Genomic DNA, 22,139 nt, shown 5'->3' with positions numbered 1-22,139 from the left:
ATTACAGAAATGCTATTCGGTAAATAAATGTTCAAAATTAAGGTACATTGCGCCCATTGAACCCAGATTGGCTTGATTGACAACCGTAACACAACCACTAGACCACACTGTTCTTGATCGTTGTCGCCCACATAAACTATGTATTAACATACTTTTATTATTTTAAATAAGAAACCACATATTAATCTCTAAAAGACATGTAAGCAATCCATTAACTCTACGTAAGCACCGTAACTATTTGACTAACGGAAACACAGTTAAAGTATGAATATACCTAAATTTTGTTGTTCATGTATAAAATTTGAATATATTAAGTGTTAGTGTATGTTATAGCACATGGTCCGAGTGTATGTACTGATCGGAACCGCGGTCCTCTATTAATGTATGAATTGGCTGATTTTCCTAATATGATCTTTGCCAACATCACTTTCATGGTCGGTTCTGAAATTTTGGGAACCTAAAACAAAATAGAAAACATGAAGCAGTCCAAAAAAATTATAAGTGAAGCCGAATAAAAAATATAAAAAAAGTACGAGAAAAGAGAGAGAGAAAAAAAAAGAGAAAACTTATGTTATTGTAAATTATGTTTCTTCAGTTCTATAAACTTAAATTTTTGATTTACCGGGCAACTTAGTTGATTTGTTGTTTACCCTATTCAACTTAGTTTAAGTTACTAAAAAAATGTGGGTTTCATATAAAAATTATTCATATGTATAATGTATATTATTTTGCTTCATGAGGGACTTGTTTTTTTTTTGTTCAACTTCTTCATGAGGGACTATAAAAATTAAAGCATGCGGTAAATGTTTGGCCAGGGTCGGCCCTGATCGCTCTGAAGCTACTAAACTATCTACTCATTTACTTTGTTTGTGGAATACATCCAAATTGTGTGTTTGGTTTACACAGGAAGTATTCACTACTTACCATTGATATGTGATTATGAAAACGTTTTGTTTAACTATTTTCCAGTCGTGATTCTCTCATAGGTTACGATCAATCTGTGGATGATGAAGAGAGCGATCCACCAGACAAATCTCAAGACTGAAAAGTGTGTGTGACCTTTTTGAAAGTATATTATTGATGGATTACCTGGGAATGCATTTTCATAGAAATAGAATCCATTAATTTTAAAGGCCCAAATTTAATTTCATACCCTTTAGGCCTTTAGTTTATATTTAGTCATGCAAAATTTTATAAGTGTATATAAGTTAAGGGCCCAGATCTGCCTCATAACTTGCATTTGTAACTGGGATATGTATCATAAATGAATACTCATTTTTTAATTATTTATTTTATTAAATGATGTATTTGTAAAATTCATTCATATAATATTTATTAAGTAAATATTTTTTTTTTGCATCTTAAACTATCTATTTTTTACGAATGTGTGATATCATATAAAAAATATAAAAAATGAGTATACATAGTTAATTAGATAATTGTAAAAACATAATTTTTTCTTTCGTTTGCGATATCATATAAATAATGATCCGCCCAGTTAACAAAAATCATGATTTTTTTTATGTGTAATTTTTTTTATTTTGACCATTTCATTAAAACTATATTAAATTTTACATATTTTAATTATAATATTTTTAATATCTTTACCTTTTTATTTGAAATGCAACTCAATATTCTTTTAAAAATTATAACAAAATATTTAAAAAATATTTTTAGAATTTGTTTGAAAAATATGAAAATTACATTTTAAATTAAAATTATCCTAAAATATGATAAGTTTTGATGTAAACGAAAACTCAAATTATGTCAAAAATAATTATATTCAATGATAATAAAAATTTAAATTGATTATTTTTAAAAAAATACATTTACAAAAATATTGTTTGAAAGAAAATTCATTTCTCTTTCAAATATAAAATGAAAATATTATAATTAAATAATAAAAAATATAAATAAAAACCATAAATTTAGCAAATGACAACTGAGTTATATTATGCTAAAATTTTATTTCTAACAATTTAGCAAATTACAAATGAGTTATGAGCAAATTTCATGACTGCAACATTATATACATATATAATCTGTTAGCATGTGTTACAAAAAAAAAAAATATGTTAGCATATTCAGTCGGTATGTATCATGTGAATTAGTTTACAGTATTTGAAAGAAAAAAAAATATCGGATAACAAATGAATAAATTTCTTGAAATATTCATTTTCTGTTCCTTAAAAAATTTGTTAAAAAATGAATATTTCAAGAAATTTATTCATTTGTTATCGGAGATTTTTTTTTCTTTCAAATACTGTAAAATAATTCCCATGATACATACATTATGCTTTTACATTATTGAGAATTTTTTGATTAAAAAAACAATTCCATCGTAATTGAAAACGCGAATACCTTTTGAGAAATAAGTACCAACTGAACATGCTAACAGATTATACATGTATATAATGTTGTAGTCATGGAATTATATTAAAATTTACTCTTCTGTTTCTCAAAGATAGATTTTTTATTGTTTCCACACATATTAAAAAAAATACATTAAATCAATATAATAAATTTCTTATTTTCTGTAATTTTTAAATTTCAAAAATTACTAGCCAATAGCAAATCAATAAAGTCAATTCATTTTTTTTTTAAAATCGCAATTTTTCATAGAAAATATAAAAAACCATCTTTGTAAAACAATTTTTTTTTTCTAAAACAATAAACTTAATAAAACGGAAGGAGTATATCCTAAGAATACCAATTAATATAATTACTTTCCAATAAAAATATATAATTAATGGGAGTTGACTCAACAGGTTGAAGAAACCAAATTTTACCAAAAGAACTCTGATTCGAGATTCCCATTACATCATTAATTACAACTTAAAGAAATACTTATATATAGTTTTTTTCTTTACTTATATATTTTTTTTCTTTACTTATAGATATTTTTTTTAATTTATAGATAGTTAAATAGGCTTAAAAATAAAATCTTCAAAGAACCAGCAAGAACATAGGAGGTGTACGATCCTCTCAAACATTTCCGAATGGATTATTTGGATCTGAAAACTTCATGTCAAGGTCCAAAGGAGGTTCATTACGGCCACCACGATCATTAACGCCAAGAAAGTCCAAAGTCCGCCTATCAGAGCCTCCCATGCTTAGATTGTTTCCGAAACGATGGTCGAAAATGCTGCTACCGGGCCGGCCTTGATGACCACTTGTCGCAGCTAGCGAGTTCATTTGACCTTGAAAGTTTACATTACCATTGCCTCCAAAGTTATTAGCGGCCACACTTGACCCTCTAAGCAGAGCAGGAGGAACGTTGTTGTCAGCATGGTTGAAAAGAGGAGGAGCACCTGTCTGATCAGAGAGGTTCTGAGTGTTGGCTTGAAAGTATCCGGGATTGAACAAGTTGTTATTGTTGTTGTTGCTGTTGATCAGACCGTGCTGGTTCATGAGATTCTGGTCGTTCCGTGCCAACAGTCCTTGGTTTGAAGGGTATTGCACGGGGAAACTAGTGCGACCATGGTTAGGGTATGTGGACTGAGGAGAAAAGTCTTCAAACTTTTGGGACGATGAACGGTTCAGATTATGACCTGGAGCTAGAGGGGCAAAATCAGTGTTTGAGTTGTTACCAATATGGTTGTGAGAGACGGCAGAAGAAGCAACGCCGCCGTAAAAGCCATGTCCGGTACTGCCATTACTTCCACCAGCGGCTGCTAGCATTTCCGTGAAGCTCATGTTAGGGTTTCCTGCTGACTCTTGTGCTAACGCATCACAGAAAGCCCTATGCGTGTCGTAACTGTCTCTTCTGCAATAACACCCCAAAAACAAATATGTAATTAAGATAAGCTCAATAATATCAATCCACCTTAAAAAAATATATTTGAATTTGGAATAACAAATGTTAATGGCTATAGACTATAACATATTAACATCATAACATGTATGGGTTAACCAACACGTTTTTAATGTTTTTATCACACTAGTATAACCGATTCTTATTCAAAATGATTCATAATATGAACAAAACTATCAAAAGGAAAAAAAAAAGTTATAGAATGGAACCAAGAAAGACGTTATATAGTTAATTACCTAGAGAATTTGGTATCACAAACACATCGATACTCTTTGGTACCACAAATCTTAGAGTGGGCTTTGCAATCAGATTCAACAGCGTAACACTTATCGCATTTCTCGCATTTAAACTTCTTCTCACCGTGCTTCCGGTAATAATGCTTCTTGATTCCTGTGAGGTCTCCGAGAGCACGTGACGGATCATGGTAGACGCACGTGGGCTCCGGACAAACATACACCTTCCTCCTTACTTCTTCGTCAGACTTTTGTTTCAGGTTAAATGGAAGGTTGTGTCCTCTCTTGTGAAGCTGGAGATTCTGTTCTCTTTGAAATCGTTTTTTGCATACTTCACATTGGAACCTGTTCGTCGCCATTATCTCTTCGGGAGTCAAGGCTATCACTTCAGCATCTGGACCTTATGAATCACCACAATACAATCCATTAGCCAAGAGACAACGATATATAAGTAATTGAATAGACTAATCTTCTTGTAAAAAATATCTAACAATATAAAATATAATCTTGTCAAATGATGATAATATTAATACTTATATTATCGATAATAACTACAAAAAATGAATTAAGTCAAAAGTTATTTGGAACACTTCATTTATAATAACATATGATAATAAGAGTTCAAGGTTATTTGGAACACTTCATTTATAACAGTATATGTTAATAAGAGATTAACAGGTATTTACTTGGGTTTCCTGGTTTGTTTCTTAGTCTCCTGGGTGGTGGAGAAACGGAGTTGGGCCGTTGATTCATTGTCATCGCCGTCTCTTCACGGTTAAAGTTGTTTGCCCCGATGGCTAAGAGGGGGAAAGACTGAGTGAAGGATGATGAAATTGTATTGTTGTACGATGAAGACATCTTCTCAGGGTTTGCTTTTGCTTATTCTACAAAGATTCATTAAAAAAAAGATCCATTAGTAAAATAATTTGTAAAAAAAAGAAGGTAGAAATGAAATATGATTCATAATAAAACGAAAGCAAATATTTAGATGAACATGAACACGCCACAGAGATTGACGACATGAAAAGAGAAAAAAAAACCACTAGAAGACATTTACGAGTAGAACAAATATAATACCAAAGAGTTAGAATTCATTTGTAACTTTTTGGAAGAAGACATATAATAAGTTGTTTTCTATTGTACTCCTAGTGTTGAGGTGCAAAGAAAGAAACCAAGAAGAAAAGGTCAGTAAATAGCTAAAGTTTAGAGACAAAGAAAGACACCAAGTAGATGATGATGATAATGTTTGAGGGTGAAGAAGAAGAAGCCTTAGGCAAATTATATTTATAAGTATACAAATACACACCTCAAACAATCCTATCTCTCTCTTTCTCTGTTGCTCTGCTCTTTAATAATTAGAAGTGAGTCTTGCAGTATCTCAATATATATAGCCATAGTCCATTTCACCTTTTCCTAAAAGGACTTTCTAATACATTAATTAATTTTTTAATACGTTTCAACTCTGTAACCGTTCAGTAATTAATTATTGAAAATTAGTTGTAGATATTGAAATCACTGTTCAAACTTATCTATTGTAATTTTGACCATCATCAATTAGCTATTCTAAATATATGACATAATCAAATATTATTATTTTATTTTTAGAACTATTTTAAATTTTAGGTATTTAACGTTTGGGTCATGAAATAAGAAATAATATATATTTTTTTGTTTCAATTATTATAAAATCATATTAAATTGACTTAATTTTCATAGAAGTATAATATCAATTTTTTTTTAAATCTTCCACTTTATTTAAATTGTATCCTTTGTTTTTAAAAAACTAAAATATTTAATATTTCTTATACTTTTTCCTACCTTGAAGGTTATACTTAAAAAAGAAGAAGAAAATATTACTAATTTTGTTCAATCATAATATTTAGTGTCATACTTTAACTATTCAAAATGTATGATTTTATATAATTTGTTAAAAATGACTAAAATGTGAGATATATATTTTAAATAATACACAAATGGTTTAATTGGCATAACTAAATTTTATTTAAACTACTTTTACTCTCACTTTTAAAGAGGGAAAAAAATATTTATAACCTTATGGTTAACTAATCTAGACTTAGGATTTAGAGTTGGGGAGTGGAGTATGACTTTTAGAATGTGGAATTTAGGGTTCTAATAAATACATAAATAAATATTTAATTTTTTTTTATAACATTTCAAAATAATTTTAAAATTAGTTTCAAAAATAATTTTTGAATTTCAAAAAAAAATTGAAACAAATTCAAAAAAAAAAATATAAACAAGTTTGATTTTGAAAAAGTATAATTTGATAAGATAATTATTTTATTTAAATAATTATTTATATATATAGAGATTAAGGGTATAAGAGTCATTTGCGTTTTAATGAAGAAAATATTTTTGTAAATGTCTGTTTAGTGATGGTAAACATGAAAATTTCCCCTAATTTTGTAAGCATCTAAGAATATATTTTGATATAAAGGAAATATTTTAATAATTTCCATATATTTATATATACTATGTTGTTTAAAATAATGGTTTAAAGGGATGATTATTTATTTTTAAATATCAATTTTTGTGAACTTTCTTTTTTTTGAACTCAGTGTATATTAAAATATATTTTCATGCTCATATATTTGTAGAATCTATTATAATAAAATATAGGAAAAATGATTGTTTACTACAAAAATATTGGCCATCACATGGCTAACCATGCAAATTAAACTAATGTATATCTAACAACAAGAAGTATATATTATGCATGACAACATTCTTTAACTTAATGATGTTATGTAGTTAACATCTCGAGTTTAATTTTGTTAATCCAAAATTGATGTGGATATCAGAAACCGTTTAAATCTCTGTTTTAATCAATTAAAATATAATATACCTTATGGTAATTTAACTAAATATGAAATTTATAGAAGATATTATTTAATTTTGGTTTTTAATTATTTTGATCTGTTTTGTTATTAACTCTTAATATTTTTTTTGTATTTCGTTTGATTAATTGTGTGATATATACTTATTTGATCAATTTTACACTATAAACTTATTTCATGTCAATTTACTGACTCTAACATTTTATTTGTTTTATATAAAATTAATTAAATTAATGATTTTATTTTTATATTTTCATAAACTAAAATTGCATCCATTTAAAAATGTATCAAATAAGTATATATCATACAACTAATCAAATGAATTACAGAAGTTTTCTTAAACTTTCATAAGAAAACAGATTAAAATAATTAAAAACAAAATTACATAATATCTTACGTATTTTCATATTTAATATAGATAAAAATTAATATAATTATATATTTTTCAAATACACTAAAATTAAAATGTTAAAACGCTACTTATCAAAAAATGATAAAACATATTGATTTTGTAAATTAGATTTTGTTAAAAATATTCTTACGTTTTTAAAGCGTAGGTTAAGATCTCATTTAGTTAAATTACAGCCGAGTCGGTCATATTTTAATTGATGAAACGAGATATTTAAACGATCTCTGACATCTACATCAATTTTTGGATTAACGAAATTAAACTCGTGATGTTAACTAAATAATATCATTAAGTTTAGGGATGCTATTTTGCATAATATATACTTCACATAGGTAGGTATACATTATTTAGTTTGCATGGTTAGCCATGTGATGGTCAATACTTCGTGTAGTCAGCAATCATTTTTCCTAAAATATAAGGTCAATATATATTTCCAGGCTTTAAGAACCAAGCATTTCAACGTTCTCTGTTAGTGGGATCTACATCGATTTTGAAATATTGACCATTTGTTTTTAATTTTTTCGATTAGAGGAAGAGTAATCTCCAACACTAACAGTATTGTGTAGTTCTCGTTATGAATTAGCTTTATGAAAAACCTTAGATATAGGAATTTCAGGTTGAAAATGTTGAAAATCCAATTATGTAACTCGATCATGTAGATTGGTTATTCTGAGCAAGCAACAATTCATATATTAGACGTTTACATGGTTGCTAGTAAGGTAGTTCTTCAGTGAAGTAAATTATTGCAAAGCCACTAACGTTTTCTGGTTTGTTTCCATGCTTTAAGAACCAAGCATTTCAAAGTGTTTTGTTCGGCAAGATCTACATAAAATATGTAATCTTGACCATTATTTGTTTTTGTTGGCGTAGAAGAAGAGCAATGTTAAGCACTAACAGTATTGTGTAGTTTCTCATGATAATTTTAGTTACTGAGAATGCCCCGTTCTGATCACTCTGTTTTGAATTAGGGAGGATGAGCTCAAGGGAACTACTTCACTGAACGTGACAACCAAGCAGTGGCGGAGCTAGCCAAAAAATTTAACTGGGTCAATAAATTAAGTTATGGGTTTTATGTTAATTTTGAGCATATGTTACCAGGGTCAATATAATGATTTTACAACATTTCACTAACTTTCTCATCAAAAATACAAATAAATTTTTCTGTAACAAAAATTCTTAGGGGTTAGATGACCCCCCTCCTTACACTCTACCTCCGCCACTGCAACCGAGTATCCCCAACTCTGTTGCGCAAGGGAGCTGAAGGGAACTGTTAATAAGGTATTAAATAAGTGTTGGGGAAAGTCACACGGCGCAGCGGAAATACTAATGGTCGTGTTCCCCTGACCTTGTGCGAACCTGTGAGGAAAATACTTCGACGATGGCAAGATATCAAAGTTGCGAACTAAATGAGACACACAATTTTTACGTGGAAAACCTCCTCGATGTGAGAAGGAAAAACCACGGGACCGTAGTCCACTCAACAATCCACTATATAAATGTTTGTGAGTACAACCACGTCCTCCCTGTTCAACAGCCTGAACAGAACAGAGAGTCTAGCTACAAATAGCTATCTCCAACACAAACAACAACAACAAGAGAGCAACACAAAGCTTCAAAACCGGCAGCAACCAAACGACCTCAGGTCACAAAGATTCCGGCTTCCAGAAACTAATCCAACCGTACAAATCCAAGATAAACAAGTCGACAATACCTCTGCCAAATTTCAGCTCAATAAGAGAAGATCTCACCGTTGGATTTACCAAACACCCAAGACTGCTCTGCTGAAGAACTATGGCAACCAGCTTCAAGAAAACCCAGACAACAGAAGATCCAACCGTTGAAATCCAAATCCCTTCGGTGAACCTCTAACCCACTGACTGAAGAAGCTTCCCACAAAATATCAGCCCGATCAGGATCCGTTTGACCCTCCAAATCCAGTCTTGAAAACACCTTACGAGTTTTCTCCTTCTCTCTCTTTTTCTCCTTTCTCTCTCTCTTCTTTTTGTCAAAACTCTATTATTATGTGTCTAGTGACAAAGGGGGAACATTATTATTTCTTAAGTTCACCCCAATTGGTCCTCTCCATCTAGGAGGGACCCAACAAACTCTCTCTCCGACTAGATGGAAGAGACAACCATTCCGGCTATCTCTCGGCATACCTCAAGCTTCCCCCTCGGTAATGACTTCGTCATCATATCAGCTCCATTATCATCCGTATGAACTTTCTCAAGTTCCACTTCCTTTGAAGCAACCACATCACGTATCCAATGATACCTCCTCTGAATGTGTTTTGACTTCGAATGAAATGTAGAATTCTTCCCGAGACAAATAGCGCTTTGACTATCACAAAGCAACACATACTTTTCTTGCTTAAAGCCGATCTCTTCACAGAAGTTCTTCATCCACAACAACTCTTTACAAGCTTCAGTTGCGGCAATGAACTCTGCCTCAGTGGTAGATAGTGCAACACACTTTTGCAGCCTTGACTGCCATGCCACAGCTCCACCCGCAAATGTTACCAAGTAACCCGAAGTAGACTTGCTAGAATCAGCATCTCCCGACATGTCAGAATCAGTGTAACTGACAAGCAATAGCTTCTTACCTCCAAATGTAATCTTCAAATCAGAAGTCCCTCGGAGATATCTCAAAATCCACTTCACAGCATTCCAATGTTCTCTTCCCGGATTGGAGAGAAACCTGCTGACAACTCCAACGGCGTAGGCTAAATCCGGTCTTGTACAGACCATGGCATACATCAAACTACCCACTGCAGAAGCATATGGAACCTTCGCCATATCTTCCTTCTCCGCATATGTCTTCGGACTTTGTTGACTGCTCAGTCTTAAGTGTGGAGCAAGAGGAGTACTCAACACTTTAGACTTGTCCATGTGAAACCGCTTAAGTACTTTTTCAATGTACTTCTCCTGAGATAAGTGAATCAGCTTCTCACCTCTATCCCGAATAATTCTCATACCAAGAATCTGTTTCGCTGGACCCATATCTTTCATGGCAAAGGACTCACTGAGCTGCTCTTTCAACTCCTTAATTCTGTCCATGTTCCTGCCCACAATCAACATATCATCGACATACAGCAACAAGATGATAAAATCATCCTCACCGAACACCTTCACAAATACACAATGGTCTGAATCAGTCTCTGCATAACCATGCTCCCCCATAACAGACTTGAACTTCATGTACCACTGCCTTGGTGCTTGCTTCAATCCATAAAGGCTTTTCTTCAAGCGGCAAACCAAATTTTCTTTGCCCTTTTGCACATAGCCTTCCGGTTGTTCCATGTAGATCTCTTCCTCCAAATCACCATGAAGGAAAGCAGTCTTCACGTCCATTTGCTCAACCTCTAGATCAAGGCTCACTGCCAATCCAAGTACAACCCGAATGGATGACATCTTCACAACAGGAGAAAAGATTTCATCATAATCAATTCCCTTCTTTTGGCTGTAGCCTTTCACAACCAATCTAGCCTTGTGTCGAGGTGGCAAATTATCATCCTCATGCTTAATTCTGTACACCCACTTATTAAGCAGAGCCTTCTTGCCCTTAGGCAATTCCACCAACTCAAAAGTATGGTTCTCCTCAAAAGAATCCATCTCCTCATCCATGGCTCCAAACCACATATCCTTGTGTTCATCCTCCAAAGCTTCATCATAGCTTTCAGGCTCTCCCCCATCAGTAAGTAATACATACTCACTAGGATCATACCTTGTCGACGGTTTAAGACCTCTCTCGGATCTTCTAACAATAGTGGGTTGGTTCTCAGCAGCTGGTGTCTCACCATGATCGTCACCATGATCACCACTACCATCTTCATGTGCGGGAGCATCTGCACTGGGTGTATTATCCTGAACCTCAACCTCAACCTCACCGTGAACCGATGTAGAAGGAGTAGCCTCTGTATCGATCAAACCCTCAAAAATCTGAGTTGGCTTTTTGGACTTGTCAATGTCCTTAATCGTTTGATCTTCCATAAACACAACATCTCTGCTCCTTACGAGCTTCCTCTCAACGGGATCATAAAATCTGTACCCGAACTCATCATGACCATAACCGATGAACACACACTGCCGCGACTTCATCTCAAGCTTCGATCTATCAACCTTGGGAATATGAACAAATGCCTTACACCCAAAGACCCTCAAGTGACTGTAAGAAACATCCTTACCAGTCCAAACCCTCTCTGGAACATCACCATCCAATGGAGCACTTGGTGACAAATTCAGCACATGAACCACCGTGTTCAAAGCTTCTGCCCAGAAAGTCATCGATAAGCCTGACTGTGAGATCAAACATCTCATCCTCTCGACAATCGTTCGATTCATCCTTTCAGCCAACCCATTTAACTGTGGAGTATGAGGTGGCGTGAATTGATGCCTTATTCCATGCTCTTTGCAATAAGCATCAAATGGTCCAAGATACTCTCCACCATTATCACTGCGGATACACTTCAGCTTCTTCCCCGTTTGTCTCTCAACCAATGCCACAAAGTGCTTGAAATATCCCAGCACCTGATCCTTCGTCCTCATAGGAAATACCCACGACTTCCTTGAATGATCATCAATAAAAGTCACATAATATGATGCGCCACCAAGAGATCTTGTCTTCATTGGACCACACACATCTGAGTGTACCAAATCCAGTACCTCGGGTTTCCTAGAAGGTGCGGAAGACTTGAAAGATACCCTGTGTTGTTTTCCCGCAAAGCAATGCGAACACTTCTGTAGGTGCAAACCAGAGATTCCTGGAATCACCTCATTCTTAGACAACACAACCATTCCTTTCTCACTCATGTGACCGAGTCTCTTATGCCATAGCTCCATGGCATTATCATTCTCCACCGCATTAACAACATCTTTGGAGACCTTAGCCTGCATCCAATAGAAAGATGAAGACTTCTCACCTCGAGCCACAATCAAAGAACCGCGAGAGAGCTTCCATTTACCACCACCGTGCAAACTGAAATAGCCCTCATCATCAAGTCTTCCCGTCGATATCAGATTCATCCTAATATCAGGAACATGCTTAACATCCTTAAGCACCAGCCTAGTACCAAGACTAGTCTCCAAGCAAACATCACCAATGCCAGCAACCTGAGCCATCGCATCATTCCCCATCTTCACAGAACCATAATTACCCGTAGTATAGGTAGAAAACAAATCCCGCTGTGATGTAGCATGAGTAGTAGCTCCACTGTCAATCACCCAACTGGTGTCCTGGCATGCGACATTAATGGCATCACCCTCAAGAAGAATGAGAAACTGATCTTCGGTGAGAGTCACCCGATCCACCTTTTCTTCTTGATTTCCTTGCTGCTTGTTTTTCAACTTCCAGCAATCCTTCTTCATGTGCCCTTTCTTATGACAGAAATAGCACTCCATATTTGCAAATCTATTAGACTTGCTCCTGCTCCTGTCCTTGTCTCTCTTGGGATCTCTACTTGTACTTCTCCCCCTTGACTCAGTAACAAAGACATCTGAACGCGAACTGCTAGCATTCGACTGCCTTCTTGCTTCCTCATTAAGAACACTGTTCTTCACTGAATCCATCGAAATAACACCTTCCGACGCGGAGTTACAAAGAGACATCCTGAAAACCTCCCAAGAGTCCGGTAAAGTACCGAGAAGCCACAGACCGTGAATCTCATCATCAAACTTGATGCCCATATCAGACAACTTGTTGAGCAATCCCTGAAACGCATTCAAGTGATCTGTCATCGGAGTCCCCTCCTGATACCTCAGCTCAATCAACTTCTTGATCATGTACATCTTGTTGTTTCCGGTCTTCCTAGCATATAACTGCTCCAGCTTCTTCCACAAAGAACGAGCATCCGTCTCAGTCTCAATATGATGCAACACATTATCATCTACCCACTGCCTTATCAACCCACACACTTGGCGATGCTGCAGCTTCCACTCTTCATCCGTCTTCTTCTCAGGTTTCTGCTCCTCGAAGACTGGAACATGGAATTCTTTAACAAAGAGCAAATCCTCCATCTTGCCCTTCCATAGATGATAGTTAGCACCATTCAAGCTTATCATCCTGCTCATATTTTCCATCTTTCACACAAGCAAATAACAACCCAAAGTTATCAAAACCAAAGCTCTAAAACCAGAAGCTCTGATACCACTCTGTTGGGGAAAGTCACACGGCGCAGCGGAAATACTAATGGTCGTGTTCCCCTGACCTTGTGCGAACCTGTGAGGAAAATACTTCGACGATGGCAAGATATCAAAGTTGCGAACTAAATGAGACACACAATTTTTACGTGGAAAACCTCCTCGATGTGAGAAGGAAAAACCACGGGACCGTAGTCCACTCAACAATCCACTATATAAATGTTTGTGAGTACAACCACGTCCTCCCTGTTCAACAGCCTGAACAGAACAGAGAGTCTAGCTACAAATAGCTATCTTCAACACAAACAACAACAACAAGAGAGCAACACAAAGCTTCAAAACCGGCAGCAACCAAACGACCTCAGCTCACAAAGATTACGGCTTCCAGAAACTAATCCAACCGTAAAAATCCAAGATAAACAAGTCGACAATACCTCTGCCAAATTTCAGCTCAATAAGAGAAGATCTCACCGTTGGATTTACCAAACACCCAAGACTGCTCTGCTGAAGAACTATGGCGACCAGCTTCAAGAAAACCCAGACAACAGAAGATCCAACCGTTGAAATCCAAATCCCTTCGGTGAACCTCTAACCCACTGACTGAAGAAGCTTCCCACAAAATATCAGCCCGATCAGGATCCGTTTGACCCTCCAAATCCAGTCTTGAAAACACCTTACGAGTTTTCTCCTTCTCTCTCTTTTTCTCCTTTCTCTCTCTCTTCTTTTTGTCAAAACTCTATTATTATGTGTCTAGTGACAAAAGGGGAACATTATTATTTCTTAAGTTCACCCCAATTGGTCCTCTCCATCTAGGAGGGACCCAACAATAAGGTGACCACTCTTATCGAGTACTTATTTCGAATATTGGCTGTTTGCAAAACTCTCTGTTTTGAACGTGAGTTGTAAAGTAAATTGTTAGAATCTCATTAATTCTGTTTAGACTCTCTGTTTTGTTCAACTCTGATTTATATCTTGTCATCGTCAAACAACTTTGTTAGTGTTGAAAAAGTCTGTTTATAACGTGAGTTGTGAAATATTCATTCGAACAATTTACTTGCTCGAAGGAAGACGTTGTAGAGGTTAAAATTAGGCATGGGCATTCGGGGTCCCAATCGGGTTTCGGTTTTATCCATTCGGGTTTTGGTTTATCGGGTTTATCAAGATCAACCCCATTCGGGTTATATAAAAGTTCGGTTCGGGACCGGTATGGGTTCTATCGGGTTCGGGTCGGAGTTAGTAAATCTTCAAAGAACCCGTATAACCCATTGTACTTTCGGGTTCGGGTCCCAATCGGTTCTTCGGTTTAAAAATATCTGATTTGTACCTATTTTGTAACTAAAACATAAATGAAATCGGTTCTTCAGATTTAAAATACACGATTTGTACATATTTTAATAGCCAAAACATAAGTAAAATCGATTCAAAAATAAGAAAAAACATCAAACATGATCATTCAAAATCAAGCGAAAGATAAACGTAGTTAGTGATAAAAAGAAAACCAGATAAATGAAATTATAAAACAAAAACTAAGTTCTCATGAAATTGAGAAACAATATTCAATGAAAACAAATCCAAAATCTAAAAACTTCAGGCTTCAACCGCCACATTTCACCATCAACCTTCATGTAATAGATAATTATTTTAGAAGTTCAATAATATCTTAAAGTATTTTGGATACATATTAAGAATTAAGATCATATTTGTTAGAAGTTCTTTTTGTGATTTTAAATGTTTCGGGTTCTATCGGATATCCATTTAGGTTTGGTTCGGTTCGGATAATACTCATAACCCAAATACCAAAAAAACAGGATCCATTCGGTATTTTGTCGGGTTCAGATCGGTTCAGATTCATTTTTATCGGATCGGGTTCGGTTCGGATTTTTGGGTTCGGTTTATTTGCCCAGCCCTAGTTAAAATGTTGAATTACAATCACAATAATTTAATTTACGTGACTCAGCAATAATGTTTTTTTAGTAACGTGTTTATAACAATTTTCTTTTTGACAACAACGTAAATTAACCTTTATATTATATGTTAATGTGCTTATAATAAAAGATATTATTTTAATTATGTCCAATGTCATATTATGAAAATCCTCCTATATATTAAAGGAAAAATCACTTAATTGATTTTTGTTTATTTGTCATCCACTAGTGAATACTTAAGAAATTGTTATAATTTGATTGATTGATGATTTTTATTTTGATTTATTTTAATTAGATCTAAAAATTAAAGGTAAGTCTAGAATCAATTAATATCATTTGTCAAATAGTATAAATGATATTACAAATAATGATTTATGGTAATTAATTGTTGAATAATGTTTGATCAATTATTTATATGTATATATAAGATAATATAATGAACAATTTTTGTATAGAAATAAATAGAATAATTTTATATTTTACATAAAATTTATATACATATATAAGTATATAATAACTAGCAATGTATAAAAAAAGTTCATATGTGCTTTATAAGTCATTTATAAAGATTTAAAACCCATTTATAAAATTAATTATCATTACTCACAAAATCATTTTATGAGGATTTGAAAATTATTTATAAGAAAAAATTAGAAAATTTGGAGAACGAAGAGAAATTTGCAATATAAAAATGTTTTCTATTTAATTACAAGTAAAATAAAGTCATGTGGTTGTTACATATCAGTATAAATGTGTCATTATTGCAATGTACATAGAAGACAAAACATGTGAGAACTTTGCAATTATAAAATGTTTTATGATTAATTCAAGAGATCATTATATAGTAGATAAGGTAATATGATGGCTGAAAAAAAAAAATCTAAGATGAGTTTTTGGTTTATTGATTGTATGGTTTGTGTTATTATTTAGAGAGTAATAGAGATATTTAACAAAAAATATGTAAGAAAATTAGGAAGACATAAGCAATGCATGTTAAACGTGATAAAAATAAAGAAATGATAATGAGAGCAAATACGAAGTGGCCGACGGATACAAATACGAAGAAGATGTATAATATGTGTTGGAGAAATTAATATTATAATTGCATATGTAATTCTACCGGCATTTGTTATTACTAAATATTCATCCGTTATTTTGTATCAAAATTATGAAAACTTTGCAAATGAAAATCACTTTGCGTCAAAATTAAATAAGGTGATAAATAAGATAATGCTATGATTATAAAATGCTTTAAAATAGATTTTTTGGTTCAGTGATCGTGAGTTTGTTAATCATTTGATTAAGATCATGCAAAATAAATATTTTTATCGACTTAGATTAGTATTATTGAATAATCACTAAATCTCACATTTCTATAAATATAATATAAAATATTTAGATTTTAAAATATTTTGAGTTTAAAATCATCTTTTTATATTTCTAATTATTATTCAAAACTTATGGCATTATATCTATAAAATAGATTTTCATACAATATTTATATCCGCGAATTTGCGGACAACCACCTAGTACTTTAGTAAGAGAAGTATCTTTTATATTAAAGACGTGAGAAGACCTTCTCTGCTGACACATCAGCATATAATGCCATTCTTGTGAATAATTTACACATTTAAGATTACTTATTAAAAATGTTTCCCTTTCAATACATTAGGAGATGTTGCAGTCATGAAATAATATTAAAATTTATATCTTAAGAAGACCAAATAAAATAGTTACTTTCCAATAAAAATATATAATTAATGGGAATTGATCACTCAATAGGTTGAAGAAACCAAATTTTACCAAAGGAACTCTGGTTCGAGATTCCCATCACATCAATAATAACAACTTAAAGAAATACATATATATAGTTTTTTTCTTTACTTATAGATTTTTTTTAACTTATAAATAGTTAAATAGGCTTAAAAATAAAATCTCCAAAAAACCCATCAAGAACATAGGAGGTGTAGGATCCTCTCAAACATTTCCGAATGGATTATTTGGATCTGAAAACTTGATGTCAAGGTCCAAAGGAGGTTCATTACGGCCACCACGATCATTAACGCCAAGAAAGTCCAAAGTCCGCCTATCAGGGCCTCCCATGCTTAGATTGTTTCCGAAACGATGGTCGTCGAAAATGCTGCTACCGGGCCTGCCTTGATGATCACTTGTCGCAGCTAGAGAGTTCATTTGACCTTGAAAGTTTACATTACCATTGCCTCCGAATATTAGCGGCCACACTTGACCCTCTAAGCAGAGCAGGAGGAACGTTGTTGTCAGCATGGTTGAAAAGAGGAGGAGCGCCTGTCTGATCAGAGAGGTTCTGAGTGTTGGCTTGAAAGTATCCGGGATTGAACAAGTTGTTATTGTTGTTGTTGCTGTTGATCAGACCGTGCTGGTTCATGAGATTCTGGTCGTTCCGTGCCAACAGTCCTTGGTTCGAAGGGTATTGCATGGGGAAATTAGTAGGAACATGGTTAGGGTTTGTGGACTGAGGAAAAATGTCTTCAAACTTTTGGGACGATGGACGGTTCAGATTGTGACCTGGAGCTAGAGGGGCAAAACCAGTGTTTGAGTTGTTACCAAAATGGTTGTGAGAGACGGCAGAAGAAGCACCGTCGTAAAAGCCATGTCTGCTACTGCCATCATTTCCACCAGCGGCAGCTAGCATTTCCGTGAAGCTCAAGTTAGGGTTTCCTGCTGACTCTTGTGCTAACGCATCACAGAATGCCCTATGCGTGTCGTAACTGTCTCTTCTGCAATAACACCCCAAAAACAAATAGTCCATCCGTTTCAGATTACTTGTCATTTTAGACTTCGGCACACAGATTAAAAAAACATTTAATTTTGTATATTTACTAGATAAAAACGTCATTACCAATACACCTAACCACATTTCAACCAATTGTAAAATAGATTAAAATATAAAATCATTCAATTTTGCATTGAAATTATAAAACGACACTTATTTTGAAACAAAATTTTTGTCCTACAACGACAAATAATCTGAAACGGAGGGAGTATGTAATTAAGATACTCAATGTTATCAATTCACCGTAAAAAATATATTTGAATTTGGAATAACAAATGTTAATGGCTATAGACTATAACATGTATGAGTTAACCAACACGTTTTTAATGTTTTTATCACACTAGTATAACCGATTCTTATTCAAAATGATTCATAATATGAACAAAACTATCAAAAGGAAAAAAAAAGTTATAGAATGGAACCAAGAAAGACGTTATATAGTTAATTACCTAGAGAATTTGGTATCACAAACACATCGATACTCTTTGGTACCACAAATCTTAGAGTGGGCTTTGCAATCAGATTCAACAGCGTAACACTTATCGCATTTCTCGCATTTAAACTTCTTCTCACCGTGCTTCCGGTAATAATGCTTCTTGATTCCTGTGAGGTCTCCGAGAGCACGTGACGGATCATGGTAGACGCACGTGGGCTCCGGACAAACATACACCTTCCTCCTTACTTCTTCGTCAGACTTTTGTTTCAGGTTAAATGGAAGGTTGTGTCCTCTCCTGTGAAGCTGGAGATTCTGTTCTCTTTGAAATCCTTTTTTGCATACTTCACATTGGAACCTGTTCGTCGCCATTATCTCCTCTGGAGACAAGGCTATCACTTCAGCATCTGGACCTTATGAATCACCACAATACAATCCATTAGCCAAGAGACAACGATATATAAGTAATTGAATAGACTAATCTTCTTGTAAAAAAATCTAACAATACTCCCTCTGTTTCATATTAAGTATAGTTTTAGAGAATTTTTTTTCGTTACAAAATAAGTGTCGTTTTTGATTTTCAATGCAAAATTTATTAATTTTATTCAAAATTATTTTTCTATTGGTTGAAATATAGTTAGGTGCATAGGTAATAGCGTTTTTTATAGGAAATGTACAAAATTAATTATTTCATTAATCCGTGTGCCGAAACCTAAAACGACACTTATAATGAAAGAGAGAGAGTATAAAATATAATCTGGTCAAATGATGATTATATTAATACTTATATTATCGATAATAACTACAAAAAGTAAATTAAGTCAAAGGTTATTTGGAACACTTCATTTATAATAACATATGATGATAAGAGTTCAAGGTTATTTGGAACACCTCATTTAAAAAAGCATATGTTAATAAGAGGTATTTACTTGGGTTTCCTGGTTTGTTTCTTAGTCTCCTGGGTGGTGGAGAAACGGAGTTGGGCCGTTGATTCATTGTCACCGCCGTCTATTCACGGTTAAATTTGTTTGCTCCGATGGCTAAGAGGGGGAAAGCCTGAGTGGAGGATGATGAAATTGTGTTGTTGTACGATGAAGACATCTTCTCAGGGTTTGCTTTTGCTTATTCCACAAAGATCCATTAGTAAAATAATTGGTTAAAAAAAGGTAGAAATGAAATATGATTCAGAATCAAACGAAATCAAATATTTAGATGAAAAGGAACACGCCACAGAGATTGACGACACAAAAAGGAAAAAAAAGCCACTAGAAGACATTTACGAGTAGAACAAATATAATTCCAAAGAGTTAGATTTCATTTGTAACTTTTTGAAAGAAGACATATAATAAGTTGTTTTCTATTGTACTCCTAGTGTTGAGGTGCAAAGAAAGAAACCAAGAAGAAAAGACCAGTAAATAGCTAAAGTTTAGAGACAAAGAAAGACACCAAGTAGATGATGATGATAATGTTTGAGGGTGAAGAAGAAGAAGCCTTAGGCAAATTATATTTATAAGTAAACAAATACACACCTCAAACAATCCTATCTCTCTCTTTCTCTGTTGCTCTGCTCTTTAATAATTAGAAGTGAGTCTTGCAATATATATATAGCCATAGTCCATTTCACCTTTTCCTAAAATGACTTTTAAATACATTAATTATTTTTTAATACGGTTCAACTCTGTAACCGTTCGGTAATTAATTATTGAAAATTAGTTGTTGATATTGAAATCACTGTTCAAACTTATCCATTGTAATTTTGACTATCATTAATTAGCTATCGTAAATATATGACATAATAAAATATTATTATCTTAAAATTATTTTAAATTTTACGTATTTAACGTTTTGGTCATAAAATAAAAAATAAAATATATTTTTGTTTTAATTATTATAAAATCATATGAAATTCACTTAATTTTCATAGAAGTATATTATCAAAAAAATTAAAATCATTGTTTTTGAAATAATATAGTTTAGAATATTTGGTTAATTAGAATTCTAAACCATTTAAAAAGAAGTTTATTGTATATTTTTTTAAAAAAAAATCACTTCATTTAAATCGTATCTCTTTTCTTTTAACAACTAAAACATTCACTATTTCTTATACTTTTTCCTGCCTTGAAGGTTATTCTTTTAAGAAGAAAATATTACAAATTTTGTTCAATCATAATATTTAGTGTCGTACTTTAACTATTCAAAATGTATGATTTGATATAATTTGTTAAAGATGATTAAAAAGGTGAGTCATATATTTTAAATAATGTACAAATGGTTTAATTGACATAACTAAATTTTATCTAAACCACTTTTACCCTCAGAGGAAAAAAACATTTATAACCCTATGGTTAACTTATTTAGATTTAAGCTTTAGATTTAAGAGGTAGGATAGGGTTTTTGGAATGTGGAGTTTAGGGTTCTAATAAATATAATTAAATTTTTCAATTTTTTAAAAGATTTTTAAAAATAGTTTCAAAAAGAATTTTAAAATTTCAAAAAGAAAATTTGAAAAAATTATTTGATAAAAAATTCAAAAAAAAATTATAAAAAAGTTTGAATTTGAAAAAGTATAATTCGAAAAGATAAATTTATTTATTTAAGGGATAAGAGTCATTTGCCTTCTTTTAATAAATAAAATATTTTTAAAAATGTCTCTTTAGTGATGGTAAACATGAATAATGATACTAACAAAATGGTAATCATGAAACTTTCCCCTAATTTTGTAATCATCTAACAAAATATTTTGATATAAAGTAAATATTTTACTAATTTCCATATATTTATAAATACTATGTTGTTTAAAATAATAGTTTAAAGGGATGTTTATTTATTTTTCAATATCAATTTTTTGTGAACTTTCCTTTTTCTGAAATCGGTGTATATAAAAATATATTTTCATGCTCATATATTTGTAAAATCTTTTATAATAAAATATAAGGTCAATATTTCATGGCTTTAAGAACCAAGCATTTCAACGTTCTCTGTTAGTGGGATCTACATGGATTTTGAAATATGGACCATTTGTTTTTAATTTTTTTGATTAGAGGAAGAGTAATCTCGGACACTAACAGTATTGTGTAGTTCTCGTTACGAATTAGATGATGCGGACGCTCTATGGACCCTTAAAAATTCTCTTTTATTAGTATAGACTAGGAGTTAATCCGCGCTACGCGCGAAGCTATTTTGATTTTCAAATGTTAACTATATAGTTTTTTTTTTACATTGTATTACGAAGAAAAACAAAATTCTGAATTGTATGTTTGTGTGAATATATATTTTCTTAGGAAAAAACTGAAAACTACATATTTTTCAGATAGATGTTTAATATAGTTTTTCATTTCTTATATTGTATATTTACTTATTATTTAGTTTTTCTTATATTGTAGGACATCTCTCTCAAATTGTTTTTTAAATTTTTGTCACAAAAATAACATTGAATAAGTAAAATGACCAAAATAGCCACTTTTTATTTTGAAAATTTTAATTTTAATTTTTTTTAATTCAAAATCCTATCCTCAAAACCC

General features: G+C 32.7%; 1 protein-coding gene and 1 pseudogene across 1 annotated transcript; both read right to left on the bottom strand.

Moving 5' to 3' along the window:
- Positions 1–2,698: 2,698 nt before the first annotated feature.
- Positions 2,699–8,161, bottom strand: LOC106400240 (protein indeterminate-domain 6, chloroplastic-like). The gene is made up of 4 exons (XM_013840617.3): positions 5,354–8,161; positions 4,734–4,931; positions 4,051–4,447; positions 2,699–3,766 (listed from the first exon to the last, which is right to left on the bottom strand). Exons 2-4 carry the CDS (start codon positions 4,903–4,905, stop codon positions 2,986–2,988), a joined length of 1,350 nt encoding a protein of 449 aa, XP_013696071.1. The 5' UTR covers positions 4,906–4,931; positions 5,354–8,161; the 3' UTR covers positions 2,699–2,985.
- A 7,281-nt stretch (positions 8,162–15,442) lies between these two features.
- Positions 15,443–21,595, bottom strand: LOC106400194 (annotated as a pseudogene).
- Positions 21,596–22,139: the final 544 nt, after the last annotated feature.

Source organism: Brassica napus, chromosome C5, assembly GCF_020379485.1.
Source record: "Brassica napus cultivar Da-Ae chromosome C5, Da-Ae, whole genome shotgun sequence".
NCBI classification, from domain to species: domain Eukaryota; kingdom Viridiplantae; phylum Streptophyta; class Magnoliopsida; order Brassicales; family Brassicaceae; genus Brassica; species Brassica napus.
The sequence above is the reverse complement of the archived record's forward strand: the minus strand, read 5'-3'. Positions and strand labels throughout refer to the sequence as shown.

What these genes read in the sequence shown, in the direction of transcription:
- LOC106400240 (XM_013840617.3), bottom strand. Translation starts at nt 4,905, where the DNA reads ATGTCTTCATCGTACAACAATACAATTTCATCATCCTTCACTCAGTCT. An exon ending in AAACAAACCAGGAAACCCAA is followed by an intron (nt 4,448 to 4,733) that starts GTAAATACCTGT and finishes GTGATTCATAAG; the next exon opens with GTCCAGATGCTGAAGTGATA. An exon ending in TGTGATACCAAATTCTCTAG is followed by an intron (nt 3,767 to 4,050) that starts GTAATTAACTAT and finishes GTGTTATTGCAG; the next exon opens with AAGAGACAGTTACGACACGC.